General features: G+C 29.0%; 1 protein-coding gene across 1 annotated transcript in view; it reads right to left on the minus strand.

The window, feature by feature from the left end:
- The window catches only part of LOC103575047 (semaphorin-2A), a 135,680-nt gene extending 120,486 nt beyond the window's left edge, over nt 1-15,194 (minus strand). Inside the window, exons 1-2 of the mRNA XM_014444975.2 lie at nt 15,134-15,194; nt 5,746-5,869 (exon numbers count right to left, since the gene is read on the minus strand). Of these exons, the coding sequence (XP_014300461.1) occupies nt 5,746-5,866 (121 nt within the window). The 5' untranslated portion in view covers nt 5,867-5,869; nt 15,134-15,194. The remainder of the gene's footprint in view (nt 1-5,745; nt 5,870-15,133) is intronic.
- Nucleotides 15,195-16,992: the final 1,798 nt, after the last annotated feature.

Below are 16,992 nucleotides of genomic sequence, written 5' to 3' on the forward strand. Positions count from 1 at the left end.
ATGTTTTATTTTATGATATTAAATTAAATATAATAATACTAATAGGATTAAAAAAAAATAATATATATACATTATTAAAATGAACATTCATATCGAAATAAATATTATCGGTTTCTATCGTAATTACAATACTTCCACTGAACATCATAAATATTAAATAAAATAATTCAACACGTAACTAAAAACAGTAGCAATAAGTAACACAAGTGTGATATACGTCATCATAGTCGATAACAATGAATTTATTAATGTCTTTGTGGGTAATTTAAAAAAAAAAAAAGGGAAAAATGAAGCTCACGCTCTCGTTGATCGTGAAATAACAAAAGGCGAAAGAGCGTAAAAAAGCTTGAAGGCTATAGAGAACATACATAAGAGCATAGACGACGTGGCTCGATGATGTGCCTTTCAGTTTTGTGTGGCAAAAGGAAATTGAAACAGCTAACCACGATGGGGTTGACGAGGGTAAAGGGGAAAGAAGAAATGGGAGGTAAAGGCTAGCCTTATACGCGAACACAACAGATAAAGAACCTCGAGAATGTGATGAAAAGAGAAATGTTATATAGAATAAAATGAGGGTGAGAGAATGATGGGTAGAAAGTTATTGAGAGGATGAGGATACCGGGACCGAAACAGTACAGAACGAGGGAACCAGCGAGAGAGATTCAATCAAACGAACGCATATAAATGAGTCGTTTCAGGGTAAAACTGAATTATACGCCGTCGCTTATACATATACATGGATGTCCTCGCCGCTCACATTCTGTGAATATATAGATATATATGTACAGCCGATATGGCGAGGAAAGGACTGAGGGTAAAATCACATGGGCATGTGGACCGTAACCCACTCCAAACCCTCACTGAATATCCTGGAATGCTCGTTTACCAAATGTCCTGACTTTTCTCTTTCTCATCCACATTTACAATCATCTCTTGAACGATGTAACGCGACGAAGAGGAAAAACTCATTGAAAAAGACATTTTTTGCAATTCTGTAGCAAACGTTCGTGCTCAGCGTCTGGTTATAATATGCACATCAAAATAAACGTGGCCGATATTCAATGTAAATTGTATTCTCAAGAGTAGAATTTATTTTTTTTTACATTATTATTTTTCTTTGCTTTCATTGTTTTTATTTTAAACCCCCCTAGTTTTTTTTTCTTTATTGTTTTATTTCCTTTTACGAACGGGTTCATAGCAGTTAGACTAGTTCATTGCGTTGAAGCGCTAAAGTGAAATTTGTTAGTCCTTTGATGAAAAACCTGAATATTTGCAGCCAGTAGATTGAAATCGATGAATTCGTTGCGGTAGTACCGAAACGATTTGACGAAAGTGCCATGTCCACTTTTATGCACTTCAGCTTTTTATACATTTACTTTGTATATTTCATATCCAATATTATTATTGTTATAACCTTTTTTTTTATAATCCGTTCCTTGTTTTTTATTTTTAGATAACTATTTTTTTATACTCTGTTTTGTATACATATATGCCTCATACATTTTTCTCTTGGTGAAGTTGAATGTACAACGTGGGGCGGAAAAACAGGTCAAGCGTTATACGTCGAGATGTACCTACCGACAAAACCACTGTATAGAATCATGAAGTTCATATATGTTTGTACTCAGCTACAACATGAAATGTCACTAACAGTTACTCTGTCTCCACAATTTTTTTATGCCAATAGAAAACAAACAAATTAAAAAGAAAAAACAAAAAAAAAACTACTATTTTAAGTTTAATTTTCATGATTTCATTGAATATGCTAAAGACTTTTATAAAACTCTAAATTAACCTAAATAATTAATGAACATTTTAGGCACTAGAATAACCAAAGAAAGTACATAATATTGTATGCTTATGAAAGTTGTTAATCGTCTTATTTTTTAGGTGAGTTTGATGCTAAAATTTCAAAAGCTGACATAAGTTTGAGAATAAAGAATAGCTACAATTAAATAAGCAAACTTAAAAAAAGAAGTCTCTGTTACTTTTGGATCAGAAAAGTATACAAGTTGATGTGTAGAACTGTAGAAAATCGGAAGAACAAACGTTTGAAGCCAAGAAAAAAAAACTATACTAGATACTGGTTGGTTATCGAAGCGACTTGTAAGAAGTCCACAAGACAAACGTGACTCTCGTAGCTATGTTTGCCATCTTGTGGCCCTTTTGTTCTCAGGATGGACTTCTTGGCGTCGCTTCAACGAATTTTCTAAACTTTTCTCAAGCTGTAACGTTCACTCTTGCCAACGTGATTTCGCGCGGACTTCCTAAGGTTTAAAAGAAACCGAGTCATTTTTCGTTTTGTTTTGTGGTCCAACAAAGAGTTATATAAATTTTGTTAAACTTTTTTTCATAACACAATATTCTTCGACGAATCACTCTCACATTTTCATGATCTCAAATTCAACTTACTGAAAGAAAACAATATTGTTGTAAGAACAATACCGTAGCAGTATCCGTCTAAAGTTAGAAAAATTTCGTAAACAGGGTTAGAAGTAGCATTTTTGACAACTGCTCCATTTTTGGGCATTTAAGATGTTATTTCAATTGATGAAGCACTATAACGAAATTTTTTAGTATAATAGTGTGATAAAAGTATCTTTGAACACATAAGTGGCCAAAAATGGTGCCTCTACCCTATGGTATAAGCAATACTTTACTATCGTAAAGGTTAGGTCGCTATGCTACCCCCACTTTTTTTTTGAATCAACCATTCACAGTATTGCTATCAGAAAAATCGTAGAAATAATAAGTTAAGACGCGTTTTCATTTATTTCTCTGTTCGCACTCAACTGGATAAACGGTACTATTTCTGTTGCACTTGTACATTAAATAGGAACTTTGTCCAAGCTTTTCTCGTAAACAAATGGAAGTTATCAAAAAATTTAAGTGCACTTCGCTAGTTCATAGAGTAAAGCATCGGGTCTGTGTCTTTATTTTGCGTTTAGAGCTTTTATTTCAGAGAAAAGCTGGGACAAAATTATCTGAAAACCGTTCTTAAAGTAACTTTAGCCTGTAAAAACTGCCAAGCTCATGGAATATAATATTCATACTACTTTAATTTGTTTGCGTGAAAAAAACTTCGACTAATTGCTCAGTCAAGGGCAGGTAGTCTGTCTTGTGCTCCATAAATAGATGGTTGCCACGACATTACCTATTGTTATATTAGCGACTTGAATTGCTATAACAGCTATCTATACAAATCGTTAAAACAGCAATACCAAGTAAGGAAACTATAATATGCCTAGAGAGAATCAGGGATTTTTCTCCCTCTACTATTTCTTCTCCCTCCATTACAATATTTTGAAAAAGATATTCTGCGCATCCGCAAATTTGAATATTGTGGTGGTAGGGGAATACTTGCGGTAGTGTAGAATCCTGAGTTCTCTCTGGGCATGAAATATAACCTAATAATATGGCTAAATATAGAAAATTTTAATATGAAATTTGGAATAATGCAACAATTTAATATTGCTAATCCAATAATTCATTTGCAATAAATGCTGGGGGATTGATTCAAAAAAAGATAACCGGTTATCCAATAACCATAGTATATTGTTATAATCGATTGTTTTAAAATTGAATAGCTAACTCATTTCCTGTCAAATTCATTCCATTATTGGTTATGACTAAAAATACGCAGAAGTTGAATTATTTATAAAAAATTCAAATGTTTTATCGTTAATCTATTTTGAACCAAGTGTGAAGTATGACTTTTTCTACCCAGGAATCTCTATATTCTGTACAAAGTTAATAAATTAAATATTCACATTTAATATTTAATAGTCACTCAATTCATGAATCCTTCATTCTTAAAAAATACCTACCGGTGAAAAAATTGATATAACATAAATATTTTGTAATGATAAAATAAATGTTACTTAACTCATTCAATTAATAAAAAGTCGATTATAACCTCGACTATTTTCATAAGAGCAATAGTAATAAAAAAAAATTCAATAACTTTGTAAAACATTTTTGAAAAATTAATTTCAATTGAACTTCAAATACAAGAAGAAATTTTCCAATATTTCAAAAATTAATGATAAACAAAATTAACGAAAAATTATCGTTTGTTTCGAAGATCTTGAAACATTTATACTCTGATTGGAATTAATTTACCCCATGTACAACTTTTTAACACCATTAAATAACACCAGTACACTAGTGTAAGTCCATTTTACCGCTGTTTATTTTTTTCTTTGTATAGTATCAGAATTTCAGAGAGATTATTGTAATTGGCAACTCATTATTTAAAGATAATCGTAGACGCCGTTACAATAAAGTACTAGTGGATAAAGGCGAACATAAAAAAAGATATAAAAAGAAGCAGGTAGATTTTACCAGTCGTATACGTGAGCTACTAATATACCTTTTTTCACGTAAAGGGAAAGAGAGTTCCATCACAAATCAAACAGGATTGAGTACCCGGGCGTGAGAATGTGCGGACTAGTTTTGGCGTTTGGTGATGCTCTGAGATGAAGAGCCCAACAAATACCGAGATTTCGTTTTATAAGATGATGGATGGAAACGCAGGAGAGTGAAGTGATGAGAAGCAAAAGAGGGTAGAACGAGCTAAAAATATTTCCATGAGAATATGAAGAAGATCGAAGAGCTTTTATAACTAAATTTTATATGGTGTTATATAATAAAGAACATACTGTTAGTAAATAATTTTTTTATGTCAGACTGAGGTAGAATGATTGAAAGGTTATTTTGTGATTTATAACAAGTTAACTATATTAATATCTACAACTAATGTGAATAAAATAATGTGAGCTTTTAACTACGTTATACTCCGGTGTTAAATTTATATAAAAGGTTAAAAATGGTTTTAAATTAATTAAATTGTCAGACATTCATTACAAGTTGCACTGTGCGGTTAACAAGCTTAGAAGCGCATTATTTCTGATGAAGCGTAGGTGCAGCTTGATATACATGTCAACTTAAAGTATAGCAAAGAGGGAAGATATGTATCAGCCGGATGGCCGGTGTAGATATTATTTTTATTATCTAAGTTCCGTGCTCGCTTGGCATTATTTCCTGTTTAACTTATTTTTGAGATATGTTACATTTTTATTTGAATAGTTCATCGTAAATCCACAATAATCAGTTTACTTTGCAACTAGATAAATATATGTATATATATATATATATATATATATATATATATATATTTTTTTTTTTTTAATTTTTTAGATATTGATGTTAATGCTAAGATAAATTATCTATGGAAGACACATTTGTTCTTACACTTCGAAAAAAAAATTAAATTCAAGCGACTGTTTTTCTAGTTTCCGTGAGTACTCAAAACAAGTATTGTTTTCTAAAATCAAATTGATAGTTCTTATTTTGAGAAAACTATTGCTATGCTTTATTAATAAATTTCTGGAAGTATCAATTACTTGAGGCGAACATGTCTTTGATTCAGTCGATGCGTTCTCAATTTTATTATGATTAAAAACTTCGATATTTGGTTAAATGAAAAAAGGGGTTGAAGAAAGATATAATCAAAATTTATAAAAAAATTTGTTGTCATAAAAAGAAATTTCTCATCGGTCTTGATAAAAATATAAAATATGTTAATTTTGTAGTGCTTTTTTTCCGTGTGACGAAAAAGAAACTAAAAAGTCACTTCAGCCTTATTTGTTAATTTCAAAGGGTGCACTCAACACCTTTATATGATATGAGATGGTTACTTTTTTTTTTTTTGGATAAACGTATACATGCAAATATGTAACTTACCTTCATGCAGTTTTTCCAAAGTGCCAGCAGCTAGACTTCCAACTACAAGAACGTGAAGCACACACAGCCAGGAAATCCAGCTTGTTGCACCCTTTGTAGTATCCATCCTGTTCACGTACATTAACTGCGAACAAAAAAAAACAAGTTTTATGTATTTAATACAGGTATATTACATATATGAACCCTTGAACACTGTACAGTGGCTATCGTTTACTCATTAATTTTAGAAAGTATTTCTTAAACAACTTTTTTTTGAATCGGACTACAAGTGCACAGAAAAAAAAGATTTCTTGACGCAAGAAATATTTTGCATAAAGAAACCCTTATTTTCTGTGTAAGTTAATAATTTTTTAGTTTAATAGACCTAAAATAATCATGATAAAGTTAACAACAAAAACTATCAATCTCAGAAAATTTGGAGTAAAAAATAATATTTGACAATTTTCGGTATGTAAATAAATTAAAAAAGATTTTTATATAAATAAAAATTTATAATTCGTTATTTTAATTTTTTGAAAATAGTAAATATGCCATTGGATTGAAGTAATAATATAAAAGTAATATCATAATCATCAATATTATCTTATAGGAGTAATAAAAAGATAAATAACAGTCGCGAAGCGTGCCATATCCTCTGCAATGAATTTTTATTCGAGTTTCGTCCGACCCCATTTACCCAGAATCATACAAGGACCCTCCTCATCCTCGAGTCTCAAACTTTTTCCCCAGATAGGGAAGACAAGAAAAAATGGTATGTCATCAGTTTGGTTGCCCGATACGGAAAAAAGGTATGATAAAAAAAAAAAAAAAAAAAAAAAAAAAAAAAAAAAAAGTTTGTGTTAGTATACAACACGCAAGCATGCCAAAAATATGTTACGCATTGACGATGAACGATATATGCATAGAGAAAAGTTATCACAAGAGATTAATATTTTCCATAGGAATGTTTACATACAAATATTCAACAATCTTTAGGGAAAATGTTTTTATCAATAATCTAACCGTAAGGTTTATCTACATATATATGTATACATATTTTAAAGTTCAATGTCTATATTGTTCGTTGGCACAGCAAATAGTGTTTTAAAAATAAGAGGTCTAAAATCTACTGCTATGTCGTCATGGAAGAAAAATCTTCAGCGATCGTGAAGAAAGTTAACGAAAAGTCTTTGGCTGAAAATCATAACTTTTGTTTTTCTTTACTAAATTTTTTTATTTTTATTTTTTTAAACAGAAACAAACTAACGAACGTTAGAGTAATGGAGAGCGATATATACTAAGAGTTGTTTTATAAGTTTTTTTTTTGACCCTTTACATTATATATGTTACTAAATAAAAGAAGTGACCGAGTTTCTTAAAGTCATGAGTAAAAACTTTTAAAATCAATGTTACTTAACTATTTTTCAACAAATCTTTAATATTTATTTTTAAGTTGTTATTTATTGTTGACAGTATAAGTTAAAAAAATATATATATATATATTTTTCTAACTAATACTTTTGTAAATTACCAATAATATTTTATAGTATATATTCTAAAATTTTTCTTACCGTCAATAACTATGAATCTAAATATTATGTATTAAATTTTCAAAATAAAATATATAAATGTTTTCGTGTAAAAACGTGACTCGATTTTCATGAATTTCAAGTATTGAATTTACGTTTTCACCTCCATTAACATATATAAGCCCGAAAATTCATTATTACATTATACCATGAAATTGATCCCTTGAGAAATGAATAAATAAATTTACAATTGCTGGAATTGGTTAACCGGTAAACCGGTAATGTAATTAATTGCACTAATTGGATTGCCTGATAATATATGTAAGTACACGATACAGCCAAATAATTTCATCAAAAATTAGACTGCCGATATTACAGCGCGTGTAGAATAATTTAGTAATTTCACTAAAATTGGATACTGAAATTAATCAATTTGTTGTTAATATCGTGGAAAATACTAAAATAATTAAAAAAAATTCATTTTGAATGTCAAATAAATTTGATTTTTGATAATGAGTGTAAAAAAAATTATATAATATATTTCTAAGTGGTCATATGAGAAAAATCATCTCTTTGCTACTTTATAATTAGTAACCTGAAATATGAAAATTATATACATATTTTTCCATGTTACTTCAGAAATGATTTATATATAGACTCTCGTGAAATTCATGTTTCCATTATTGACACATCATTCATACAGTTTCTTGCCACGAGAAAATTTTCGTTTTCAAATCTTACTACAGAAAATTTCTTGGAGTAAGTGAAAATTTTGCTGGAACGAGTCAAAAATTTTCACGCCAAGAAATCCTTTTTTCTGTGCGCACATACTCACAAGCTTAGACATCAACCTGAAAACAGTCAGAAATGCTTCTTTGCATCTTGAAATCGGACAGTTGTTGAGAATTTGAACTTACAAATCAGACCGAAATCAATTACTGTCCTTCAGTCTAAAAATCTCCAATTCTTTTGATAGAAAGTTAAAAGACAGATGAAGCATCGTAACTATATCATTTATTTAAACTATTTTCATAAAATTTGACAGGCCTTTTACTAAATTTTATCACTATGTGGATAATCTTTGCAGAAAAAAAAGAAAATTTGAATATAAGGTGTTAATAAATATTAAATTTTTCATCTAACGCGATCGATTATAAAAAGTTTATTACAATCATCTGAATTTTCAGAAAAATTCAACTATACGCTAATTCTTTAAAAAGTAAACTTATAATTCGAATATCTAGAGTTTTTCAATATTTCGAATTATTCGATTAAAATTTCGAATCGAATATTAATATTCAATTCGAAATGAATAATCCGTAAGTTCGAAGTATTCTCACACTTATATATCTATATATGAGCTTATTTAAATACTATTGTCGTTTATATTAAAGTTCGTACGCTAGAATGAACACAATAATTGTAAAATCTATTTGAAATTTCGTACGGTAGCTGGAGATATCACGAATACGCAGTAATACTCACGTAATTGTCGTCTCTAGATTCGATTAAACTCCAAGCCAATTTCTTGAGTCGACAGCACGAGATATTCTTGATTTGAATAATTACCAAGAACAAAGCACCGGTGATTGTTCATGAAAGTTAGGCTCTCATTCGATCGCGACATCACCAGTAGAATAATAATATTAGCTATACTCCATGGTATAGCTAAGTCGCTTGATGTATGTGTAGAAAATTTTAAATAATACGATGTACGCAAAACTCACAAAACATTACTTACTTAATTAATTTAATCTAACTTTTTTTGTTTAACTCTACTAGACACAGAATTTAATTAATATAAATTAAATCATAAAATCATCAACGTAATTAGGTTAATTTAATACAAAAGACATGATAAATATACTTAGTGTTTGAAATTTATTCAAGCAATAGCTTTGGCTACAAAAGCTATGTCATTACTCGGATACCGATGCTCAAACTCCAATTTACGCAATCTCGAACTAACTCAAAGGCAGAGAATTCGACCGCTTTACTCATCTCTCATCCTCCAAAATTATCCCCTTCTCTCTCTTTCTCTTTCATCTCTATCTCATATCCTACTGACGTTTACGACAAACGAGTATCTCTGCAGTTGGTCAACTGTATTCAACTCAAGTCTCAGCAATCGACTGATTTGGATACTTACTCACCTGTGTTCAGGAACATTTGAAGCGGTTTACGGTTTCCTCATGCTTAAGTTAACTTAAACTTGATACAATGTTCAAATGTGATTTCACATCCGATTTGCTGTGTACAATCAGTTTGTTCGGATATCTATACGTATATATTTATATCAACTTATCTATCAAAGGATACCCGGATCTAAATAATTTGAGGTTCTTTTTTTAACTTCCCGTTGAGAAAATTGAAAATTTTCAAAAATTGGAAGTTATTGGTTTCGGTCTGATTTTCGAAAACCGAATTTCTAACAGATATTGATGCTTTGAGGTTCTAGGAAGCTATTCTGACTAATTTCAAGATGATGTCCGAGTGTGTGTATGTTCATTTTAATAAATGTAGGGGTAGGGCGAGTGACACGGGATCGTTAATGAAATCGTTGACTTTTAGAACTAATTACATCAAATTTTCAGTTTCCATGGAAAAATAATTTTTTCTCAGAAGGGTAAAACGAACCAGTCTCAAAAAAGCAGAAAATTTTTTTTTTTTTTTAAATGACTATAAGAAAATTGTTTATATCTAATCTAAGGAAAAAAATAGATTGCAATATTGTCAGTGAATAAAATTGCAGAAAAAATTTCTAAAAAAAATATAATTTTTAAGGAATAATTTTCGGATCTTCGAAATTATACAAAAATCATTGTAAGAGTCGTAAAAATGACGAGGAAGAACAATTTCGGACAAAAAAACTTTTTGCCAAATTTTTGGAGTGATTTGTTTTGCCCGCCCTCCCTTAATACATAAAATGTATTGCTTTCAATAAAAATTAAGAAAATTTTCTAAAATACTATGTAAATATCTACTAATTAAATTATAATTTGAATAATAGAAGTTTCTCCTTAATTTAATTTTAATTAAGAGAAACTTTTTTTTTTTTTTTTTGAAGAAAAAATTCAGAGAAGGATTTTAATTAAAAGATTACTTTTAAATCTTTATTCTATTTAAAATAATTAACAAAACAAGTATAGCCAACTGTAATTAAAGTAAAAAACAAGTGGTTACATAACGTAAGTTATTAGAAGATTAACGACCAAAGGACCAAGGATGAACATGTCTAGACAATAATTGGTAAATGAGTAAAGCTGAGTAAATTGCCGGTGGCAGGAACGCAATGGTCACTCAAGCGCATTGCGTCAAGCATTAACGGGATATAACTAAGTTAACCAGAGCCTCGGTTAAACTGAATTAGTCACTAAGGCGACAGCATCCACTAGCTAAGAAGGAACTCGAAAATTAGACCAGGAGTTACATGAGAGAGTATGCCTCAATCCCTCATGATCTTTAGGCTTAAATATCCCTGCACTCTTTATATATGTATATACATTATATCTCTATATATATTTGTATTTATACAAAGTCGAGGTCGAGTTATTTGCCGTCGAGTTTTACTCATTCACCTAAGACCCTTCGTCCCTTACATTATTTTCATCTCTACGTTTTTCCTCCGATGAATCTCTACGATCAGGGTGAGAATGAGAAAATTTATCCCCTTTTCAAATTAAACCTTTATACCGTGAATATTAGTCGTACAATTCCATCGTATTTTTTTTTTTTGTTTTAAGAATAAATTTGAAATAACGAATAAAAATAAAACAAGTATTTTAATTAACACTCAGAATTATTTAATTCCTAAAATAGAAATAAAGAGAAATTGAGTGACAAAAAATTTTGTAATATACATTAATAACTTATAATATTTTATATAAATGTAATTTCTCAAAAATACGTCTCCATAATTTAAAAAATTTATGAATTTTTTATTGTATTTTTATATTTTGCTTAGTGAATAAATTTAAAAAAATTTCATTTTGTCATTCATTTATGTATGAAATTAAATATAAAATGCAATTTAAATTTAATTATGGAAATATATTAATAATGAACTTGAACTATAATTGAATTATATTTTTTTATAAAATCCAATGTTTTGAAAAATGAAATTGTTGTTATTTAATATTCCCGTTGATATTTATTTCTAAATATTAATTGGCTAATGTTTTTTTCTTTTAGCATTCAGGTGGGTCATTTCAACAAAGCAAAACTCGAAACCCTCGTCCACTTAATTTCCCAAGGAGCTCTGGTCTCTGTACTCTTGAATTAAGCAGAGAAAAGGATGAAGGGCTCGAAGAACGAGCGAACCAAAGCGTCTCGGATTTCAATTTCATCCCCAGCTTTTCCTTCACAACGCTAGCAATTCCTACTCGTCCAAGCTCCGAAGAACACTCTCACAACTTGGAGAATAGAAATGCGGAATGACGAAGGAGTCTTTGAGTACACTCAAAATTTAAGGACGCTCAGGATCAATATTTATAATCTTGTCTTCTAAACGACACAGAGACATTTTGGGTATTTCGATCCGTCAATCAAGAGTTTGACTTTTATCTACAGCCGAGCACAACCAGACTCAAATTTATTCAAAACCAGTCGAATAATAATCTAAATAATTTAACTTTAATTTCATCAAATTTTTCAACGCGAGAATGAAAATTTTTTTTATACTTGCTAATTAAAATAAAGTATTAAATTTCAAAAAGTAAGGCAGTGGCCACAAATGATACTTCTACCCTATTGCATGGATTATCTCTAATTGAGCTGGAGGTACCTGGTAAATTCTTTACAATTAAAAAGGATTAATTGAATCATCACGACTTGACATCACTTATGAGAGAAATCAAACGAAGCCACAGTAACCGCTAGAAATTCTTGTGGTGTGCAAAAGCTTCTAAAGCACATTGGAGAAAGTTGGCCTTTGTAAAGTTTCCTTGTCGATAGTTACCTATATAAGACACGATATGGTTCCACCTCTCCTTTCATTCTCTTTTGATACGACAACAGCATTGGTTGGCTTATGTACCTTCGAGTACATATACGTTCTCATACTACACTATATATATATATATATATATATATATATATATATAAAGTTGTATACAGATATAAAGATATTGTATAAGGCTATATCACAGAGAAATAGAAGCAGTGAAAAAGGAGTCCAGTCGAGCGACGGTGGCTGGCTGGTGAGACTGAGCCCTCTATACCTAAAAGCCGTCTGGTCAGGCTACCAAGGTAAGTACGTGCACTGCCGTGCGGAAAATAGAAGTGAATAAAAATAAAATAAAAAGAAATAAAAAAAAAATTTTTTTTTGTACCAAGCAAAAAACTCACTGAAGTACGTGCTCGTTGGTACGGGTTTTAAAAATTTGCCACGTTGAGAATTCTCTCATGGAAGGCGTTGTTGAAAAAAAAGGAAAAAAAATAAATAATTAAAAATATATTTATTTACTTTTTTAGAGAGTATTATATGCAAGTGAGCATTTTAAGAATTATGATATGCTTGTGCTAATTTTATTCTCTTATGTAAAAAATAAAGTTTTATGCATATTTTAAGTAAGCTTATTTAAATTGAAATAGTGTTGAGAATGTTTTATTTAACCCGATTAACTTGTTTTTAATTTTAGTATAAATTATATAATTTACCGATTAATCAATTTATCGGAGAAAAAACCATCACTATTTTTATAGTTTATTTTTTTTTATTATTATTAAATAATAATTAAATTATTCAGGTAAAAATGAAGCGAAAATTCAAATTATTTTAAACTGTAAAAAATTTGCGGAGTGAACGCGGATCAAATCCGGGGTGAATTTGAATTTAAATAAAATCCATGATCACTCTGCGTTAATTCCCGAATTTTTAGAGAATGCGAACTTGGGTTGGGCTGAAGATAAAATGAAACTTTTGTCTGGGACTTGAAAAAAAAATTAATAAAATAATTTTCACCCTAATATATATGATGTTAATAAAATTTGTTAGATCTTGATTTTACACCCTTGGATATCTAGTTTGTTCAACTAGCAGGGAAAACCGTATTATATATAAAATATATGAAATAGCAACACGGCTGCTGGCATAGCAAGGACGTTTTTGGGTTTACAGCCACGAGAGTCACGTCGTGATAATCGAGAGTGCTATGCTTTTAGCGATAATGGGCAAGTACACGTGCCAGAAGCCGAGAGTGTTCCTACGGCGGACAACTACTGCGTAGTAACTGAATTACGTAGAACATTGCGCTTACCGCCTCTATGATGCAATTTTACGACAACGTGAATACCAGTAAACGACAAACTGTAAGGACTTTATACGTATTTGATATACCTTTACTATTCTTCATTCATGCATAATAATCCTCAAATTATCTTTTTATTAGTATTTTAAATTACCATAAAAAATTATTTAATTTAATTAGATTGCAGTATTTCCTTATTTTTAGGTAAGTTATAAATTTACTAATCACGCATAATTATAAGCCTACTCTATGAAATAAATCATTTGAATTTTGCAAAATATATATAGTCGCTTATATATAATAAGCATTAATTTAAAGGACAAATTTTTTTTTTGTTCTAAATGTATTTTAAAAGCTTTGTTATAATTTTCATCTAATCGAAGTCGTGCTCAGATGGAAGCTTTTTAAATTTATTAAAAATTAATTAAAGATTCAATTTATATGATAAAATAAGAAATATATCTTTCTATTCCAGGTACCATCGGATGATACTTTTTTAACAAATGCTTATGACAGAAAAACGAGATGAATTTAGATCGTGGGTTTCAGTAATAATATTCTGCTAAATCAAATTTTAGAATGGATAAAAAAAGAATTAGGTCAAGTGATTGTACCTACGAACACTTATTGTGTTTCTGGACCTATAAAGAGACTTCTGTACTACAAGCGCTAAAATATAACTAAAATAAATGTATTTGACATGAATTCATAAATATGTTGAGTTAATAATACAATAAACTTGTTTGCTATTAAATTCCATTTGCAATGGTGAGCGTATATTGCTATTTAAGTGTATTATGTGAACTGCAGATCCGATTAAACATCAGTGAATCAGTCAATAATAATTAGGCAAAAATAAAACACTTCGCGCTTTGCACTCAGAGTGTAATTTCTAGATTATCTTCAACAACTAATTAACTTTTAAATTATTCAATTAATATTTATGTTAAAAATTGTTATATTAATAAACTTTATCACTAAGAGAAAAAATTGCGTTTTCTGATGAGTGTGAATGTAGCAGATATCAAACAAATTTAAAATTATTAAATAGAATAAATAAGAAATAAAATAAAATTTTTAAAAAAATGGTCATTAAAAAATTTTGAAATTTATTAGTGCATTTTTGGTTAATATTATTTTTTTTATTATTTACTTTATTTATTTTTAATTTTGAATTTGTCTGATGTCTGCTACATTCACACTCATCATTTTCTGAACTACACGAAAGTGAACTGGCATCCCAACTATCGATAGTCGTTTTTCTTACGCTAATCTTTAATTAAATTAACGGAACATTTTTTTGTCATGCTTTAAAAAAAATTTCTCTTATGTTTTTGTAGTTCATACTTTAGCAAAAAAAATTAAATTCTTTAAAGAAATAAAAAATTTTATTTCTTTAATTAAGACAGCTGATGTCTTTTATTACTTGAATACTTGGAATTTTATTTTAAATATTTATCATATTATTTTTTTCCCCTTCATAATTTTTTTTTTAAATTTGAGTTAAAAAAAAACAATAATTGAAAGTAATAAATTAAATAATTAATTGTAAGTAATAAATGACTGCTCGTGTACGAAAAATCAATTAATCATTATTATATGTAATAAAAAAAAAATAAAATAAAAACTCACATTCCTCGGCTTTGCGGTATATCGAGAGGATCACATAATTATTTATCATGGAATGCACTGATTTTAATTATTCACACAACCCAAACACTGACATTAATTATAAAACACTACTGATACTGAAGTCAGTCGACGTCTAATAATTTTTCGATTTTTTTTTTTAACAATAAATTATAAAAAAAAAATATTTGAAAAATTTGTACCTGTAGTTTTTTTTTATTTTCTACAATTGCATATTTTAAATTTTATTTTTTTGTAATTTATTTGTTGAAAAAAAAATCAAAAATTTACAAATTGTCTGCTAACTTCAGTATCATAACCCTACTCACTTATGAAACACGACTTATAATTTAAAAAAATAATTTGAATAAATTTTTTCAAAATGGCGGCATAAAAAAATGTGAAAAAAAAAAAAATTATTTTTACACTAATCACTTGACAAAAAAAATTGAACACTACACACTATAATGATCACTGATAATTTTCGAACACTGTACACTAATTATCACTGATAACTTTCGAACACTTTTTTTTATAAGTAATAATTAATAAAAGTCATTAACACTGATTATAAATCTATGCAACGAACGACAACGAACACCGGCAACTAAACAATGGAAAAGTTCTAGCTAATTATTTAAACTATTTTTTTGAATATTTATGTTTTGATTACCGTTTAAATTATTATCACAAATTGACCTCCGAGTGGCAAAGAATATTGAGAAAAACGAGTTATGATTTATTTAAACGAAAAAACCGTAAATTTTAATTATTTATTCACGACGTAAAAAGGGTCCGAATTACTGAGATGGTGGTAAAATGAAGTTGGATACAAAACAGTTGCATTGCTGCGTAGTTGTGGCGTGAGTTAGAACGACCTGCGCAGTAGGATAGAATTAGGTTGCGCGTGCGCCTTAAGCTTTTTTCAAAGTACTCGGGGCCAGTCTCCCAGTGAATCAAACGTCTCAGTGTCGTTCTCATTTAAACTCGTAAAAATAATTCTTTTAATTATTGTGTCGCTTTATTATAAATCTAATGTTACTTTTGAATTATTATTTTCGTAATGAGGAATATATTTTTAAATATTCAATTGTGTGTTAGTGATTGGCAGTTTTAAAATAAATTAAATTCTGTACCGGCTTAGCTCTCGTGTTATTTTACGCCATGTTGGTTGTCGGAATTTTAGTACAAAAATTAAAGTATTTAAATGTGTTAGTTTTTTAAAAATCAATATTCTTGAATGATTGTTGTAGTTTAGTGATTACTCAGTTGTGTTGTGTTAATTTTTTTAGTGAGTTTTTATGTGTTTAATTTCTCAGTTTGTGTGTCAGCTACGTACGAGCACTCGGTGCAGCGAATGAAAATGGCGGGAAGAGTGAGTAAATTTAAAAATTTTTTAAACTGCAATTTTTTTGTTTTGATTTTTTTTCACAAAAAAATTAATTGCGTAATTTATTTTTTTAAAAAATTCTATTTAATTATTTGATATAAAAATATTTATTTAATTTATTTGAAAAATGATTTTTAAATTCTCCCGCGTTTTAAGAGGGGGGGGGGGGGCAATCTATTCAAAATGGCGCACTTGTAAACAAACTTGACAGGTTGATTTATTATTTTTATTAAAAAATATTTAATTTACTTGCAAATATGAGTCGATGGGATGAATTGAATATAACTGATATATACTACATTATTGAAAGCATTGATATGGATAATCAATTAAAAATTATGTTCAAAAATTTTCGAAAAATATTTATTAAATGACTGATGGTTGACAAAATAATTTTTAGGTGTCAAGTAAGTTATTATCGGAATTAATTTAAGTAAATAAATATTATAATTATTTATAATCCATAAAATTT

The sequence above is a fragment of the Microplitis demolitor genome, chromosome 1 (assembly GCF_026212275.2).
Source record: "Microplitis demolitor isolate Queensland-Clemson2020A chromosome 1, iyMicDemo2.1a, whole genome shotgun sequence".
Lineage (NCBI taxonomy): Eukaryota > Metazoa > Arthropoda > Insecta > Hymenoptera > Braconidae > Microplitis > Microplitis demolitor.